This window comes from Athene noctua, chromosome 2, assembly GCF_965140245.1.
Source record: "Athene noctua chromosome 2, bAthNoc1.hap1.1, whole genome shotgun sequence".
Classification (NCBI taxonomy): domain Eukaryota; kingdom Metazoa; phylum Chordata; class Aves; order Strigiformes; family Strigidae; genus Athene; species Athene noctua.
In genome coordinates this window covers 11,061,380-11,079,380 of record NC_134038.1, presented here as the reverse complement: position 1 = coordinate 11,079,380, position 18,001 = coordinate 11,061,380, and the positions used below count along the sequence as shown (strand labels likewise).

The 18,001-nt window shown below is 36.4% G+C and overlaps 1 protein-coding gene across 1 annotated transcript; it reads right to left on the bottom strand.

The window, feature by feature from the left end:
• Positions 1-332: 332 nt before the first annotated feature.
• On the bottom strand, positions 333-17,416 carry CYRIB (CYFIP related Rac1 interactor B). The gene is given in 15 exon segments (XM_074898432.1): positions 333-1,122; positions 3,860-3,930; positions 4,721-4,847; positions 6,020-6,099; positions 7,179-7,295; positions 7,391-7,468; positions 8,102-8,238; positions 9,242-9,347; positions 10,991-11,112; positions 16,938-17,020; positions 17,136-17,158; positions 17,161-17,211; positions 17,214-17,288; positions 17,290-17,316; positions 17,318-17,416. Coding segments are annotated over 15 exon segments (1,254 nt in total). The 5' UTR covers positions 17,411-17,416; the 3' UTR covers positions 333-1,058.
• Between the last annotated feature and the right edge of the window lie 585 nt (positions 17,417-18,001).

Genomic DNA, 18,001 nt, shown 5'->3' with positions numbered 1-18,001 from the left:
ATGTCATTTCTGACGGCTGTGCTGAGACTTCAACAGGGATGCAACCAAGATGCTGGTTCTTCAGCAACATCCACTGGGATCTACATGGATTGGACACAGTTCTCCCCCCCCAAACCCTGCACAGATAATATTTCTGGAGACAGGGAAGCAACACAGAGCGGAGTGCAAGAACCCTGAAACACACTAAGCTTACATCAGTGGATTAGACTAGTTACTGATAATGAAACAGAAGAGTTTTCACTATATAAAATTTATAAATTTATTTTTTTGTAAAAATCCAAAGAGCACGAAGACATCTCACTCAAAATACTGGTAAATCAAACCACACTTAGAAAAATGAAAGCTGATTTTATTATCTCCACAGCCAATCATTTGACATGAACATGCATACGTAATTTTGCTACGCACACACCACAGTTTAACGTTAGTTATTAAAGGTTAAACATACAACATACATCCTTACAAAAATGAGTCAAAATGCAAACGTAACTTTTAAACAAAACAGTTTTTACTCATTTAAAAAAACCTTTGTGTTGGGTACCATTTTGTACAAACACAGTTAATTTAAACAAATCTGCTTTTAGTTTCCTCATGGTTGCACATGAAAATAAGCTGCAATAGAAAATGAAGTCATCAAGGGATTTTTAAATAGCAGAAGTAGGCAGTCTTGCCATGCAGAAGAAGCAATATTAAATATTAGTTTTTCAAAAAAAAAAAGAAAAAACCACAAGTTTAAAAATATTTAGTTCAAGTCACAAATCTTTCCCCAGTACAGAGAAATCCAAATGCAACGCATAATTAGCTGCCACTTAGGATGGCTATTCTGAAAAGTAGAAATACTTTCCAGAACTGATAATTTTCATTGATTTGGCACAGAAAAGAAGTCTGAGCTTACTTAAGAACAAGAAAGTGATTAAAAAAAGGGTAAACAGGAAGAGAGAAAATAAAAAGCAAGAATGAACGAGATAGTAGTTGCAATCACTAAAAAAAAAAATCTGTGCATCTCAGTCATTGCAGAATACTGTCTGTCTACAGCAGGTGCGAATTCCAGGTAATTGTTATTGCAACATGGATTTAATTTGCTTGGAGGTAGTCTCATCATTCAAATGCTTTGTTGTGTACCTAAACACAGAAATAAAAATCAAGTTGAGAAGAGCATATTTTAATTTGGCTTAACAAGTACGTAATGTCTTTTCTTATGACTCAACTGTACCAGAGGAAAATCCTCAGCCACTGATCATCATCCAGCCCACAGTTACCAAGTATAGAAAATCAGACATTCTAAGCAGAAAATGCTACTATCAATCAGAACTATAACTCAACAGCCTTGCACCAAGGGGAGTTAAAAATAAGCCTCAGCTGGATGTTGGTTTTAGTGCTCATAGGCCATTTCATAGAGTAAACGCACATTACCACCTGTGGTAAGTAATTATCAATAAGAGTAACTCTGAAGTCTCTGCCCATAGGAAACATCTTCAAATAAAACAGCTTAAGAAACTTTTCCTCAAAACTTCCAGTGACCAAACCTTTCTAAGATCGCTCAATGAGAATGGATTTAATCGCTTTTCAGCCTAATTTCCTGTTTAGTTAAGTAATAGTGCTGCTACAAATAAAGAGTATACACATGTGTTTATTCCAGCCCCTTCCCCCTTCAAAATTCTCTAGAACATTAGCACATTTTTAAATCACTACAAAAAACTCAGTCATCTCTTATTTTAAAAGGAAGTACTGTATATCCTTAATACTGGGTTCTCTGTATGATTAATTTCCCTGATCTCCCCTCCCTAACTGTAATCTAAAAGCAAGTAAAAACTTATTCTGTTACTTAAATTTAAAATGTTAAACTAAAACTTTCATTGTTATCCACAACAACAGTGATAGTTTAGTTGTTCACTTGAATATCCAATGACTTGTTTTGGAAATTCATATCAGTATAGATTTCAGCACTTTTTTGGTAATTTATACTTTCCACCAGAGGCCTAAGTTTTCTAAAATCCTGAAAAGTTATTGCACTTGGTATTCTGCCCATGTGAAAACACTAAACATGATTATAATACTTATATGAATTTCAAACTGTAAACAGCTGATCTCCCTCCAAATCCATACAACCTTACATTTGCTTTTAAGACACATCATCTGTCTCTTGAGAAAACAGGAGAACTTCTAACACTCCTCCAGAATCAAAGACTTAAATTTGGACTGAATTTCTCATGACATCTTGAAGCTTCTTTCATCACACACACACTGAGCAGCACACATCTGCATCTCTTCCTAAAAATTCCAAATGTGATTTTTGAAAGATTTAAATATCCTACCCAAATGAGTAATCAAATGTATGAAACCAGGGCTGTTAAAGTATGTACACATGAAATGGGTTGGTGTGGTGAAAGGTCAGCATGACAGCATAGACTGAACTTATGCTACTAACCACAAAACACCACAAAACGGAGTGAGAACCTGAACTACACTTTACATGTACTTTAATGATGTCAACCATGATGGGGAAAAATGGGGTACCAGTAAAGATTGGTGTTTATTTGCAGCTGCAATCACAATAAATTACTCAGAAAATAAATGCTAATATAACATTTTTCCCTCTGGAAGCTTGTGTTTTCACTGATCACCATCTCAAGGACTGATCACATACAGGAGGTTCAGAAATGAGTAACAAAATGATTTAGACATGGAAATACTCACATGAAATCTCAAATTAAACTCAGAGTTTCTTTTTTTTTTTTCCCTTTATCTAATACTCTGAAAAAACTTCACAAGTGAAACCACTTATAATACCACATTATTTCACTTCTAGCCACATCTTAACACAAAAAAGGAGGGCAAATGAAATTAAAGCAGTTTCACTACAGATAAGAAAAACAAATTACAACTGCATACTTTCAGGCAAAACAAACTAAAGCTTCCACATTTCAAAGTGAGTGCATGCATAACAACACCCAGTTAGAGTTGTTTCCAAAATAATATGATACTTTTTCAAGGAAGGACTTGAATGAAGCCTTCACCTGATTATCACATTTTGGCACTTCTTGCAACTCCTCTGATGCTGGCCACCCACATGAAGAACACATCACTGACTACAGACACAACTTTACGACCCAAATTAGCAGGTTTTAGGTTTCTATACAAAATTAATTTTTCTTTACACCACTTCAATTAATGTGGCAACTTCTTGTCTATTCTACAGCAAAGCCATTGAGACTCTTGACTTAAGCACCTCCCTGTAAATACTTTGTGAAAGAGGAACGATTTCTAGTTACATACCAAAAAAACTGCCTTACATGTCTGAAGCTATCTGCAAAACAAAAATCACATGATACCACTCATATTCTGCTATTAAAAACCACAATCATTAAGCTATAGTCAAACCACACACAGCTGAGGATATGGCCAATGTGAACTAGTCCAGCCATCTTTTTAGTAAGCTGGCACAAGTCACAGGGCACATGCTGCAGCTGCTCATTTGCTTGTTTGGTAGTTCAATCAGTAGATGTGTTAACGTCTAGTTAGCTTTTAGTATGTGTGATACTTTGTCATCAGTTTTAACTGCAGGTAAAATGTCTACTCTGTCATGCTTACCTCTACAGACTCATTTTAAACCTGCACGCCGTTGAAGTATGCAAAAAGTTATCCCAGAATCAACAACTGCAAATTTATGACCGAGATTTTAAAATGCAGTAGCTGCTCCATGCATCCCTGTCTCAATACACACTGGAAAAGAGGCTTGCAATAACCACATTCACCTTTTACCTGTAACACTGACCGAATACTTCGCTGCTGAAGGAAATGCCCTGGACAATTTACAAAAATTCACATAAAAATATTTCAAATAAAAGAACAAGAGTACCTGAGAGCATTTAGAAGGCCTTCTACACTGTTAGGAGGCTGGTCTTTAAGAACTTTGATGCATCCTTTCATCTAGGAGTTAAAAAAATTATATACTTTTTTTATGCTAATACCTTCTAAGTTTACGTAAGTGTTTTAACTTTTTTTATCTTGACAAATTGAGTATAAGTAAAAGCTGAAGTGATGTTTTCCTGATATTAGTAAGGAATTAAGCTTTCAGTATTACATTTTCCTATGACAGAATGGCTTAACTACTTAAAAATCTGCATATCTTTAAACAATGCAACTTTAATGTCACTCTGCTTTATTGAGCTTAGAAAAAAGGAACTGCAAACAGAAGTGTTAATTTATCATAAACCCATTATTACATTCAGCCAGTGAAATAATTACAAATTCTGTGGCTGATACAGTGAGGTAATAGTCTATCTGAAACAACCACAAAGCAGCATACAGTAACAGCATTTATTCCATAAACTTACTATCAGACAACAGCAGAAAGTTAAATACTTGAAGACTGGTGGATGATGAACCTGGTTTTTTACCAGGTAGTGAGGAACAAGCTAGATGCCATTATTTCCAGTCATTCTGATTTGGATCTTTCAGCACAACCACTGCTTACAGGTGTTTCAAGACACTACCTGAATTTAATCAAAACAGATTTTTCATGACCTAACAATGACCATTTATGTGTCTGAAGGCCTAGTTTGTATTTCTTGCTACTTAAGTATATGGTTTTCTGACAGCTACTGCTATCCTATTAGCATCAATCCAAAGTGTACCCAGTACTACAACCTGGAGGACAGAAAAGGAGCCTAAACACAATTTAAATACTCGAAAGATTATTTAGTAACAGTAAACTTACATCAATTTTTGAAGTTTTGGCAAAAGCGCCCACCGGATGCACGTGGTCGTAGAGTATGATGACACCCACCATTACCCTCAGACAGAATGATACTGTTTCCTCATTTGTAAACCTGCTTCTATATTCACTGTAATTGAAAAGCACAGATTATTATCTACCAGACACAACAGTACATACTAGTAAGGCCCAAAATAAGATTAGAGAAAAAAAAAATCCTACTATAAATCCTCAGAGGGAAAAGCAAACAAACAAAAAGCCAAAGCCCATCAGCCCCACAGACTTGAGAGCTTTCCTTTTTCCTTTCAATAACCTGCCTACAAGTCAGACCACTGCTTAGAGTGAGTTACCTGGAGATTAACAAAGGCTCTCAAACCTAAAGTAGCACCTGGCTGCTACACAACTTCAGGTATGGTTTGTGGTTGTTTTGTTTTGTTTGAGTTTTTTTTTTAAAAAAAGAAAGATATTTAAACAATACATATCAACTTTGCTTTCAATGCTTCCTACCCTTTTTCCTGCCACCCTCCAATATACATGCAACCCAAACTTCTGACTCAGGTTAAAAAAAAAAAAAAGGTAAAAAGTTAAGGTTAATGAACAATCTTTAACTACTTTCTTGAATGGGACAAACCATTCCTAAGAAGGGTAAGAGTAAGTGTTTGGAGCTCTTAATGTACTCCCAAACAGATGTACTGCAGTATCTGGACAGAAAATTATTTAAATAAGACATAACTCAACCTGAGCAATTTAACAATAGGAAACTATTTAGAACCCAGAAGAAACAGATAAAAAACCAAAACCTTTTTGTTCACATTCCCAGTGTCTCAAATTTACAGTAGACAACAGACTGTCTTCATGCCTAAAAGTCACACCTTGTAATTCCCCACACAGGGGTGCTGCAATTTTGTTAGAGCCATCACCCAAGTCAACTTGCAAGGAAGTACCATCCAACACACTGCCCGTAACCCCTCTTTCAGGAGGCCCTAGGCAATCATGCTCAAATAGTATATTTTCTTGAATTATACATGAGAAACCATTTATAAAGAGTGCCAAGAGGTTTTCTAGCTTTCATAGCTATTCTATTTTTAAATATTAATATGTTCAGAAAAGCAGACCACATGATTTGCATGGCTAGCAAAATGAGACAAGTTAGTTTCAAGTCAGGTAAACAACTAACTTAGCAAAAAGAAAAGACCACAGCTCCTAATTACCCCAATTATATTTCTTTGATCTTACGCATCACAAGTTATGTGTTAAAGACAGAGATGATTCAGACACAATACAAGCGCTGTTTATACTCACGGGGTTTCCAGCATGACCCTGCACACACTAGCCATGGTGCTTAAGCAATCTGTAGTATTCTCTATTGGTAAATTTTTATTCTGCAGAAGAAGATAAATAGTTTCCAATTCAATTCTTGTGAAACATTATACTACAAAACCTAAAATCAAGGATCTGCTGGCATAACAACATGGAGGAATTAAAAACATCAACACAACTATGGTAAATTTGGTAGTCTTACACTGTTTTTAAAAAAATATTACAATATAAATTATCAATTTACAGAGCAAAATCTACCATATGGGTTTTGTTTGGTTGTCTATGGTTAAAGAAATACACCCCTGACACAAGTGACTTTCGGGGAGTTTTAAAGGGATCAGCTAACCCGCTCTTTAAAGTCAGAAATTTCTATATCCAAATACATGCATCTGCTGCAATAGTAAGACTTAAAATTGTTACAGCCAAGTATCTCAAATGTCAAATGAGGCCATTTTTCTAAAGGCCTTTCAAGCGTAAAGCAGAACTTAGGAGAAAATATTAAAACACAAATGTATCTTTGTATTAATCACATAATGTACCATTATTTTGTAGTATGAAATAGTGTGCATTCTTTGCATGTAAGACAAAAATCAAAGTTATCAGAAGACAAGCACAATATTTGCAGTGACTGGATTTTACCACTAATATTCATTTAGGTAGTTAGGGATAAATAGGGACATGTTAAAATGTTGGAATACTTTTCCAGTTCATGTTCCTCCTCTAAGTATACGGAACTTCACACAGCAAAATAAGTGTCCTGGGAAGTACAGAAGGAAGCCACATTTCAACTCAATCAAGCTGTTTCCCTTTTAATTTTCTGAAGTTTCTGCTCTAAGCCACCACCAAAATGCAGGTAACATACTTACCTCTCCCACCTCCCTCCTTGAAGAAAGCTACCACTACAAATGTTGTAATGCTATCCATTAACTTTTTGCAACACATCCACAAGGTGGTTAGCTGAACTTCCTCTAATCTCTGTGGCATCTGAGAAAGATACTTTATGTTTCTTGAGGTTCCAAAAATCAAGTTTGATTTCTAGATGCCAGATTAAGCCTGGTAGAAGAATTTCGTATTCTAAAATGATGTCTGGCCATGCAGTGCTTTGAACTACACTATCCAAGCCATGAGTTTATACTCTCACCTCTGACACAAACTTTGTTGTAGCATCACTTAAGGTTTTCAACATTGGCGTTGCTTCAGCATAAAATAAAGACATTCTGTTTGCCAACTCATTATTTACTTCGTTTTCTCCCTCTGCCTATACAACAGAAGGAAAAAAGAATTTAGTTGTTCTGTACATGAAGATAGGTAGTAGTAAAAGATTACATTTCATCTCATCCAAGGGTTACCTACTGGGACATTGTTAATCCTCATACGGCTCAGAGTTCTTCTGTAGTAGCTGAAGTCATTCTGTATAGCAGGATTTGTCATCTGTATAGATATGGAAGCAAAAGAGCTGTGTCAAACTCAAGAAAAGGACAAGTCTTCATAAAATATAATACTGAGAACAAGAAAATATTCAGCCTTCTGAAATAAAAAAGGCCTGTGCCATGTTGGGAACAGATATGTGGAATATAAAGCTTTCTCGTTAAATTCTCAGATTTTTCAGAACAAGATCTAACAAGAACAAGAAAAGAAGTAGTCTCCTAAACAGGATTTTGAAATTAGTAGGTTGAAAAAAATGGCTCTGCTAGTTTGACTCCAAGAATCAGACCAGCAAATCAGTATCATTTCAGCTTAGTTCTTTGCACATTAGCAAGAAAATAGCCAGACTATGGGTGTGCAAATACTAAAAGCAGCAGCAGCATTACTCCAAGAGATTTGTCAAATTTGGGTGAAGAAACATGATTAATATAAACTGAAATGTTACAAGTGCCTAAAACTAATATAGTATTTGATCTGCTTTCCAGTTTAAACTAACTCTAGGTCATGTGAACAAGCTGAGCATCGTAGATTTTTGATTACCTACTGCATGCTCTATTCTAGAACAGAAACCCAAATTCTTCAGTACATAGACTTGTTTCCTTTTCACTAGCCTTTGTGCTCAAATTTACGAGTTCTTACCTTGAGCTCATCAAATCGGAGTGTAAAGTGAAGAATTTCTGCAAACTGCTTAGCAAGAGCCTGCTCTCGCTCCAGGTGTTGCGTTGGTGAATATGGAGTGCTTGTCAGGGCTCCCAACAGACCTCGCAATCCTGCCTCTTAAATGAGAGGAGAGCATTTTGCAATATACAACTGCACCTGCTTCTTGTATCCCTACTGAGTGATATTCTGCATGCTAGACTTAAAATATACATCTGCCAAAATACATGGTAATTAATAATAAAAGGGCTTGACAAATTGCTTTCATGTGCCACTGTTACCACATGTACTTACAAACTGCTGTAAAGAGTAGGTTTAATCATCACTGACAACTATGAAAAAACTTCCTGAGAAGTTTCATTCAAGCTTTGTCTGCAATATTTGTGTAAAACATTTCAATAACCTGCATTATCAGACTGCAGCCTTTAAGATAATACAGAATTCAAGAGGTACATAGCTATCAGCAGGAATTATGTTTTAGTTTTTAAGATGAATTTATAATCCAAATTCCTGCCCATCTTGAGAAAAATACAAAACAATAACAAAACAGAACTTGCCTGCAAAAAGCTTCAATTTTTTAAGCTAATTTTATAGAGTTTGTGAAAAAACAAATGAAGTCTCTAATCAGTGTTATTAGCTTAGACACAACATCAGTCAAGTTGGTTTTCTAAGAGGCATGAAGCATCATCTTAAGTATTGCACCTGCATGAACCAAGATCAGGTATTTTCACAGACCAAATTATTTCTGGTGTTTGGGTGGGAATAATACAGTCACTTTTAACTTCTCTTGGTATCAGACACATTAACAGAATTAATTCTCAATGAATTAGTCTGCTAATTTCAAAATAATCAGCTGGTTAGTACTTTAGAGAAAGAGGATGACAAGTATGCTCCTATTCCCTTTCTCTCTCTCCTCTCAGGTATCCACTGAAGTGAGTTTGCTTTCACACAGAAGAAAGTGGCACACAGATATAAATAAGATCCAATATAATATATGGAAGGAATTTATGCAATATGAGTTTTTATCTGCTAACAAGGGGTTGATCTAGATGTGATCACATCTGAATATAGCAAATGTACTAGTTAAAGACAAATACCCCAAGTTAATACCCCTCCACTTACCTAGTCTCTGAGAAAATTCATAGAATTTCTTTAGTTTGCCTACTAGTGGAACAACTGCACCCCATGCCTTCTCTTGCAGCTTCTCATCATTGGGATGCTGTATTGCCTTAAATTAGAAAAAAAAAAGAGGAAAAAAGTATGCTTAAATTAACTGATACACTGCTAAAAAACAAAAATCTATGCAGGCAATTGTTTGAAAAGCTAGTAATTAAAAGTTCTACCTACTGAGAAGTTTCCAGTTGAGAGACAAGCCTGTACTAACCCATGTCCTGTTCCAAAAAGCTCTAAGTACTTGTGCTGAAAATAAGTATCCTGAATAGGAAAACAACTTGCAGGGAGTATAAAGAAATTGTTAAAAGTAAAGCTACCCAAATAAGAAAATTTACTTAACCAGATTAGTTAATTAAAATCAACAACTTTACTGGGATACCTCCAAGGAAAAAGTTTAGTGATCAAAGTCTCATCCTAATGTTGGTATCTATCAACAGTTTCTGAATTTGTAAAGAAAATCAAACAAACCTGCTGTGAAATTCAAGCTAAATATTACAGTAGGAACATTTAAGCATAATCAACAGCATAAAGCACCGCACCAAGACATGGTGTATACCAGAGCTTTGAGGTATATATGTATAGACCTTGCCTTCACAGTAAGCTTCCCAGGTATATAAAGCCTTAAAATCAATCTCTCTAGGTTTTTAAGACAGAAACTAGACTACTTAGCAACTGAAAAGTGCTAAGAAAACAGAAATAAAAATGCTTATAACCCTCCTGCCACATCTTCCTGGTCAAGTCCTTGATTTCAAAATCTGTTTCAGGCAACCCTGGGCTGAGTTGCAGCACATTTCTCTCTGGTCCGAGGGAAGTTTCCTTCCTGCGATGTCAACCTCCTCAGGAGTGTCTCTCTTCTTTCTCCACGGGACCTGCAGGCTTCCTTGCTGACACACATTCCTGCTTGATCCTACAGCCTCTCCCTGAGCATGCTCCTTCCTTGAAGAACAAGTAAGCTATCTCCCCTCTTAAGGGCTCTGTGTGATAGAGTTACCCTTCTTAAACCTACTTCATGAATTCAACAGAAAAACACTCATGGTACTTTAATTAAAGCTGAATGGCTACGAGCATCTCCAATTCATCTGAAGTGAGCAGACACTCGTGCTATCTAAAGAGTATGTTACAGTGACTGTCTCCTCACATTGTTGCATCTGATGAAGAAAGGAAAGGAGATGAGAGAGTATTTATTCCACCCTTTCTTAAAGGAAAAATGGAGTGACATGCTGTACAGAAATTTTGCCTCTGTTCCAAGCATCTACTTTAGTAAATAAAAGCCAATAAAAAGGGATTGAAAAGGAGATGCCCTTTGTGTCAGGATTATCACACAGACCTCCAATTAGTGTACCAAAAGATGTCAACGCCACTCAATATTGCATTGTAGTCACGTCACGCTCTTTCTAAATTCATCACTCAGGAAGAGCTTATGTGGGAATAAAGAGAAATCAATAGCAACAATTCCATAAAAAGTTTGAGAAACATCATTTGCTATTACATATGTCCATTAATATTACTGAAACAAGTGCCATCCGTTTCCATGTTAAAAAGGAACATTCCAGAGCAGAAGCTCAAGACAGCAATCTTAACAGACAACATGCTCTGCCAAAACAGCTCCTGCAAGCAAAGTTAAAATCCAGCAGTATTTGGTTAGGATCAGAAAACCAACAACCACAGGTTGTACACAATCATAATACTCTAGCTCACCTCTCGTATTTCATGGCCAGCTCCTCTATATGACTGCAAGTCTTCCAGTATTCCTTCTGCATCCTTTAACACTACATTCACCTGATTATAAATTTCCTTTTCAGATTCTGTAGGTTGGGCATCTAAACAGTAGAACATATTAAATATATATATATTGAACAACAATATGGAATTCAATAGGCACACCATCACCTACTGGACAATTTCTTCATGCAGCAACTCATCAAGAATTTTCATTCTCTGAAGAGCTACTACAATGTATGAAGAACTCCAAGAGAGTGATTTGTATTCATTTTTAGTAGTATTTTAATTCACTTAGCATCCCAAAAATCCACCTGGAATCTATCCTCCCTGACTTATTTAAAATTGAGTTAGGAGAACAATTCCTGACAAGTCATCGTTACGACTATCATATCAATCTCACCTTGGGGTGCAGTACAAGCTCAACGGAAGAGACTTAGGTAAGCACTCAAAAGACAGACTCACCGCAGATATTACAGGAGGTGTTCTTGTCTATTGTTATCTAAAACACTGCATCAGATTATTTTCCATCTTCTCTGCCTCCCCTTTTACTGTCTGGGAAAGGAGCCCTTTCTTTTACTTCTGAATTTATTTAATTCTCAAAACATATTCTTTATTGCACTAATTGCAAAATCAGAGCTAAGAACAAAAAGATCTAGTGTAAACTTGTTTGTGGGGTTGTTGTTCCCCCCTCCCCCCCTTTAAGGATATATACAGTCTAGCTAAAGACTTTCCAAAAGTATATTTGATCATCATATCGAAAGATATACATGGTTAAAGAAAGGTGATTCAATAAGAAGTATGTTTTGAGAAGAATCAACAAAATGCTTTAACCTTTAAAAATAATCACCTAGTACAAATACCTGAGACCTTGTATCTGAGATCAATATTTCTTTTAAAATTGTGATGGAAGCTATAAGGTTAGTTCCCTTTAGGTTGATACTAGAAAGATTAGTTACTGAGGCTGCTACTGAAGCTCTTACAATAAAACCCCTCTTCTCTGTTACATGGGCAAAATATGTTAGAAATCAAGTATCAAAATATTTTAATCCAGGATTTCCAGTGCCTAGAGTCCAGGTATTAACAGTAGATTCTTTTTTATAGGGACAAACGAGAACTATCTATAGACAATATATCCTAATGATTTTGTGCAGTTTAAAGAATCTGGAAAATGTCTTTTTTAAGGTGGTTTTTCTATGACCCATGTGTATAACTCCCACAAACAGTGATGGAAGTTATGCACATACTTACATTAAAGAGGAAGAAAAAAAAAAAATAATCACAGCATCCTAGTCTTACAGACTAGAAAAAAAGAAATTAGAAAGTAAACTTTGTATTGGGAGAAAGTAAGTTTCACATGCATTGCCTGTCTGGATTTTGTTGTAATTTTTGTATAATACTACTTTTTATGGTTTAATAGAGCGGGCATTATTAGCAAATATGCCTATATATAGACCTTGCAACAGTTTAACTCAGATATTTTGAGAACCATCATGGGTAAAAGAAGCTGGTCACTCCTTTAAAAAAAAAAAGTGTAAGAGCACCACATTGATTAGGCATCGAGTAAAAGTGGCCAGTGCTTTTCAGATCATCACAAAGGTCACATTTATAATTTTGAAAGCTGCTGAAGACTGCTGTAAGAAATGAAGACAAAAAAATGAGGGAGAAGAGCAGACAGGTAAGCACCAGTTGATTGGCAGCAGTTCATGCACAAACATGAAATGCTATAGTGAAATACAAACTAAAACGTGAAGCTCGGTAGCATTCCAGATTGTGCTGTTAAATAATGCAATCAAGACTTGCCACTTGGATTGTCTCACACTGAGTACATCTCTTGCCTATTTAATTTTTCATGCTATTTTTTCTTTACCCTCTCTAGTAAGGAGAGTTCATTTTTCAAAGGGGGGGGGGGGGGGGGGGAAGGGAAGGCACAGCAGAAGGGGCCATGAGAACAACTCCTCACTTCAAAGCCCACCAACAAGTAGAACAGATGTAGTACTACAACCTTCCAAGTTCAGAAATGAAAATCATCTTCAAGATACAAACTCAGTGGTCTTCACTGAACAGCTGGCTATGCAAGTCAACACCTTCAACACCTCTGTTAATGCATTTCACTTAGGATATAATCAGCCAACTACTGTATTTCATTTCCCTAAAATATTACAGGAAGCCAAAGACAATGGTTTATACATAATTTGTTGGGGTGGTGTTTTTGGTTTGGTGGATTTTTTTGCTTGTTGGTTTCAGTTATAACAAACTCCTAAATATATAACTTTTAAAATCCACTAGGCACTGGACTATTTCTTTTGGTATGTATTTCATTTTGGAGAGGACTGGGTGCACCAACAGAAGAAATTTGTAAACCTGATTTGTCCCAACTAAGTTCCTTTCCCATCAGTAATTCTTCTGCACCTAGAAAAGAGCTCAAATTAAAAAAAGTAAACCTAAGTTATTTTATATTCACTTCACAATACATTTAAGATGTTATTAGGATGGATTTAAAAGGCAGTATAGAAAATCTTCAAACCCTAGTGCTGGCTGGCTCAGAGCAACTGTTTTATTTTCTTCGAAGTGCTGGTTAGGGCATTGTATTCTGAAAGCCCATCAAGGGTGGAGAATTGGGGAGAGGTTCCTCTTCCTAAGCACTGTTGTAATCTTGAATAGATGGAGGTAGCATTCCCACATACCCAGTATGTGTCTCAGGACTCAAGCTATGGGACTTTCACTTGAGAATCACTAATTGTGGAACTCATTCTCCTCAATGTGGAGTGCACAGAACAAAGGGAGTTGTACTTCTGAAGTTAGTCTTGACAACCAAGTAACAGCAACGCCAAGCATCCGAGCAGCAGGATGAAGGCAGCATATGATTTCAGGGATTTCCCTCTTTCCCTTCCATGGATGTAAGTTCCTGCTACAACTTTATAGCAAGGCCTTGCCTTTACTCAGCAATGTTTTCCATAGAAAGAATAAGTAACAGTAAGCACAGCACAGCTCACTGAAATGTTCCGTGGTTTGATATTGTTGCCAAGAGAGCTGACCTCTAGTTATTCAAGGCAACTTTCACATTTCTAATCCAATAGTAAGAAAAGGAAGACTGAAGTCCCTTAAGTAAATGGGAAGTTCACCTTTAAATTAATTTTAAATTTGATCAGAACTTTACTGCCTTAGGTGCAGTATACATTTAGAGTTCATAAAGCTCACACAATAACATATTAAAGACAAAAGAGTAGACTTGAAACAATATACAAACACTGTTATGTGAACTAAATGCTATGGAAGTACGACAACATATTGCATGCAGGGAACACACACAATTAGTGACTATTTAAAAAAAATATTTGCCTAGCCTACGAGCTAGTAGGGAGAGAAGTTTGGGGTTAAAAGTTTATACTGCACAACAAACACTATTTAAATTGAGATTTTTCCCAGGGAAGAACACATCAAGTCATCTGAAAGTGGCTGGGACAAAACTCACAAGCAAAACCCCAGACTGCTGGAGATGAAATAATTTATTCATCTCTATCATCATTACTATGGAGAATGCTATCTTTGCAGCTCCTCTGAAAGCTAGCCAAGTTCTTTGGAGGCAATGCAGAATACTTTCAGTGCTAGCTTGAGATCACCATCTGCAACCAAAAGTACTCTGTATTTTAGCTTCTATTCAAATCAGTAAATTTGGAAAGGATTTGCACTGTGACAGTGGTGACACCAATGTAAAAATTGAGCTGTAAGTTTCCCACGTTGTAGGTGGCTGTTTTACATTAACAATATTGTCCTTACAAAGCTATGCATTTTCCTCTGCTCATGTTAAAGTAGCACTGCAGAGACTTTAGTAGAATACGTAAGACAACTATTTATTTCAAATAGGTAAAGTGAATGACCAAAGACAAGGAAAGGAAAAGCCAACAACCCATTATATCATCTATCAGAACATTTTTGTATGTATTCTGATATTCAGTCACATAAAACACTGGAATACAGCACCAAGATTAATATCTGAAAAAAAAAAAATAAAAATCTAAAAACCTTTCTAAAGGTCTAAAACCTTTCTAAATTTGGAATTTGTATCCCTATAAAGCTTTGGGGACATTAGATTTTTAGCTCTTTATGGTATGGTGCAAGAAACATTGAACTAGCCAGCTCACTCCAAAGATATATACAGAATTAAGAACAGAAGACTTCAAACTGTGTATTACTGGGCCAGGCGTAACATAGAATTGGCAAATTTGTTTTTGATACAGAGCTTACTTGCTCTTCCACATAAAAACACAACATTAAGTATCGCAAGATTAAGTGCCAAGTCTTGAAGAAAGATCTTAACTGTGTCAAAGCCAAGATCCTGTCAAGGCAAGCTATCTGAAACAGAGTAGCAAGAAGCATGGATACACAGTATAGCAGCAGAAACAAACGCAGGACAGGGTCCAAAATGAATAAAGAACAGTCTAACAATTCAGCCATAATATAAGTCACTTAATTTGACTGCGTATGTAAACATTTCATGTCAGCAACCTGCTTACTCTCATGCCAAATCTTGTTCATGCTCAAAACATGCACTTTAAAACAAAGTTGATAGCTAAAGAATCAGTATTTTAAAATAGCAGTTTTTATTGGAATGGGTTTTAGAATTATGCCTCTTGTATCCAGCTAACTTGAATTCAATTCAGTCCAATTAAACAATCAGTATTTGCAGATTAAGCTGGAGCTTCACAACACCACCAATATTCTCCCATATCAGGTCTCCCTACTTCACTAAATTGTACCTACTCTGATGATATGCAAGATTTGAAGTGGTTTTAAACAACAGTTTTGTTTTCTGATTTTTGAACACAGCCTTTGATTATTTTCCCTTTATGAATAATTTGTATGGCTATCATCTTTCAACAACAGTATATTCGGAAGAGACAGTTGATAAAATCAACAGTACAGGATAAGGGTTTAGAGAAGTTATAACTTTAAATGAAGCAAAAACATATTTCTCCAAGCATTCGCTTCCATATTAGAGTAGAACCAATGGCTACTGTTTCATCAAACACAACTGAAAATAATTTGGGGGAAGAAAAGAAGATGTAATGAATCTCAAGTTATCCATAGCACAATACTGTTATGATATTCCACTGTATTTTATTACACAGTCAAAATGCACTTGAACATTAGTTTTCTTACTTTATGCTTGATGTACAGCTGTGTAAAGCAATAGCATATCCCAAAAGAAAGTAATTAAACATGCATAGCAGCAGCCAACACTTACCTGCCATTCTTAGCCTATATTATATCATGCAATAAAAACTAAAAGCAGAAATATTAACAATATGTGAACCTTCCAGAATGCTTGGCATTGATCAGGCAAGCTACACGTCTCTTCTCAAAAGCAATTTCGTCTCTATACTCTGATCCCCCCTTTTAAGGAAGGAGGAGGTTAACTGTTAAATTTCAATGCCAAATCAAATCAGGTTCACATATACACCTTTAACATGATGATGCTGAAGAGCTATGAATAGCTGTTGTGAGCCAATCTGTATATGCAGCATTACTCAGTGGCACACTGGAAGAAAAGAGAATCAGGATTCGTATTCAGTCCTTCCTTTAAGATGCATGTATCCTCGCAATTTCAGCAATGTCTGCAAATAATTCAAATTCTTCTTAGAGTTTTTATTAAAAGCAGACAGGCTTTTGGTTTAAAACAAGAATCATATCAGATTCCAACAATAAAATATAATTTAAAAGCCCTCCCTGATTTTACATTTGAGAATTGGAGGTTATTTTAAAACAGATTATTGCTTTCTACAAAAGTTCGCTGAACAATTATCCATAGCTCAGGCATGCAAAGCTGTTAGAAGGATGGCAAAGTAAAAACATACATTTAGTACATGACAAATGCAGTCTACTGCAGGCAAAGAGTAATAGATATAGAAAATCATCTTCTCACTTTCAAAATCAAGGAAAAAATTTGGCCCCTGCTCAAGGTCTGTGCATGTCAAAACTTTTAGAAGGTTCCCCATGTTAAGGTACCTGCCAAGACAAGAATAAGAGAAAAGAAAATTTTCTTTTTGTAAGAAGGAACAGCCCAAATGTAGTTGATTGAAGTGGTGGGGGAAAGAAGACCGGAGTTCCATCAGGCACAAACCCGTTCTTCAGGCTGCTGCCCTGATGGGTGGAGGGAGACCCCCACCTCCAGGACGTACAGCCGGTGATCCCAGAGATGCAATGCAGCTTTCCTGTAAGAAGTGACTACATCACCAACATCTTCACAGCCGCCCCTTTGCGAAAGGGGCAGAACTCCAACTGAAGGCCTTGCCAGTGATTAATTCTGTCCCGGTACACCCTAGCACCAGTGTCCTGAGCAGGAGCACCACATTGAGGGCCAAGTACCATATTTGCAAGCATTGACATGGTAGCCATGCTACAGATTTTTACCTGATGGGACAACAAAAGGGAAGAGCTTTAATTTTATCAGCCCTTATAATTTTGTCAGAAAGCCACTATGGAAGAATGCATCTTAGATACATCATTTCAGTGTGCAGAAAATGCTAACACAGGTATGTCACAGAACGTTTACACAAGGTGCCTAAAACATCTAGGAAGCTCAGACAATTCCACTTTGGACTTTTGGATGTAAGAAATGCACATTAATTGCACCATGAATGACCAAACCGGGTCAGGAATGGTTTAGTACTCACTCTTGTTCAAGACAGGATTACAGTGAACAACTGCTCAGCACAGATTACTATGGCATACTGACAGAATTTTTCATTTTATGATTACTTGATTTGCAGGCAGATGGATGGACATCACTGACCACAGAGACCCAAAATGACTAAGCACAAGGAAAGAAAATTTACACAGTAGCATGATGGTGGCTTGGCTACTACTGGAGGGGAAAAAAAAAAAAAAAAAAAAAAAAGGAGAAATGGAAAAAACCCACATGCAATTCTTCCAAATTGCAGATTCGCAACTGAGTCCCCTAGCCTTCACTGCAGCAGGTATAAGCAA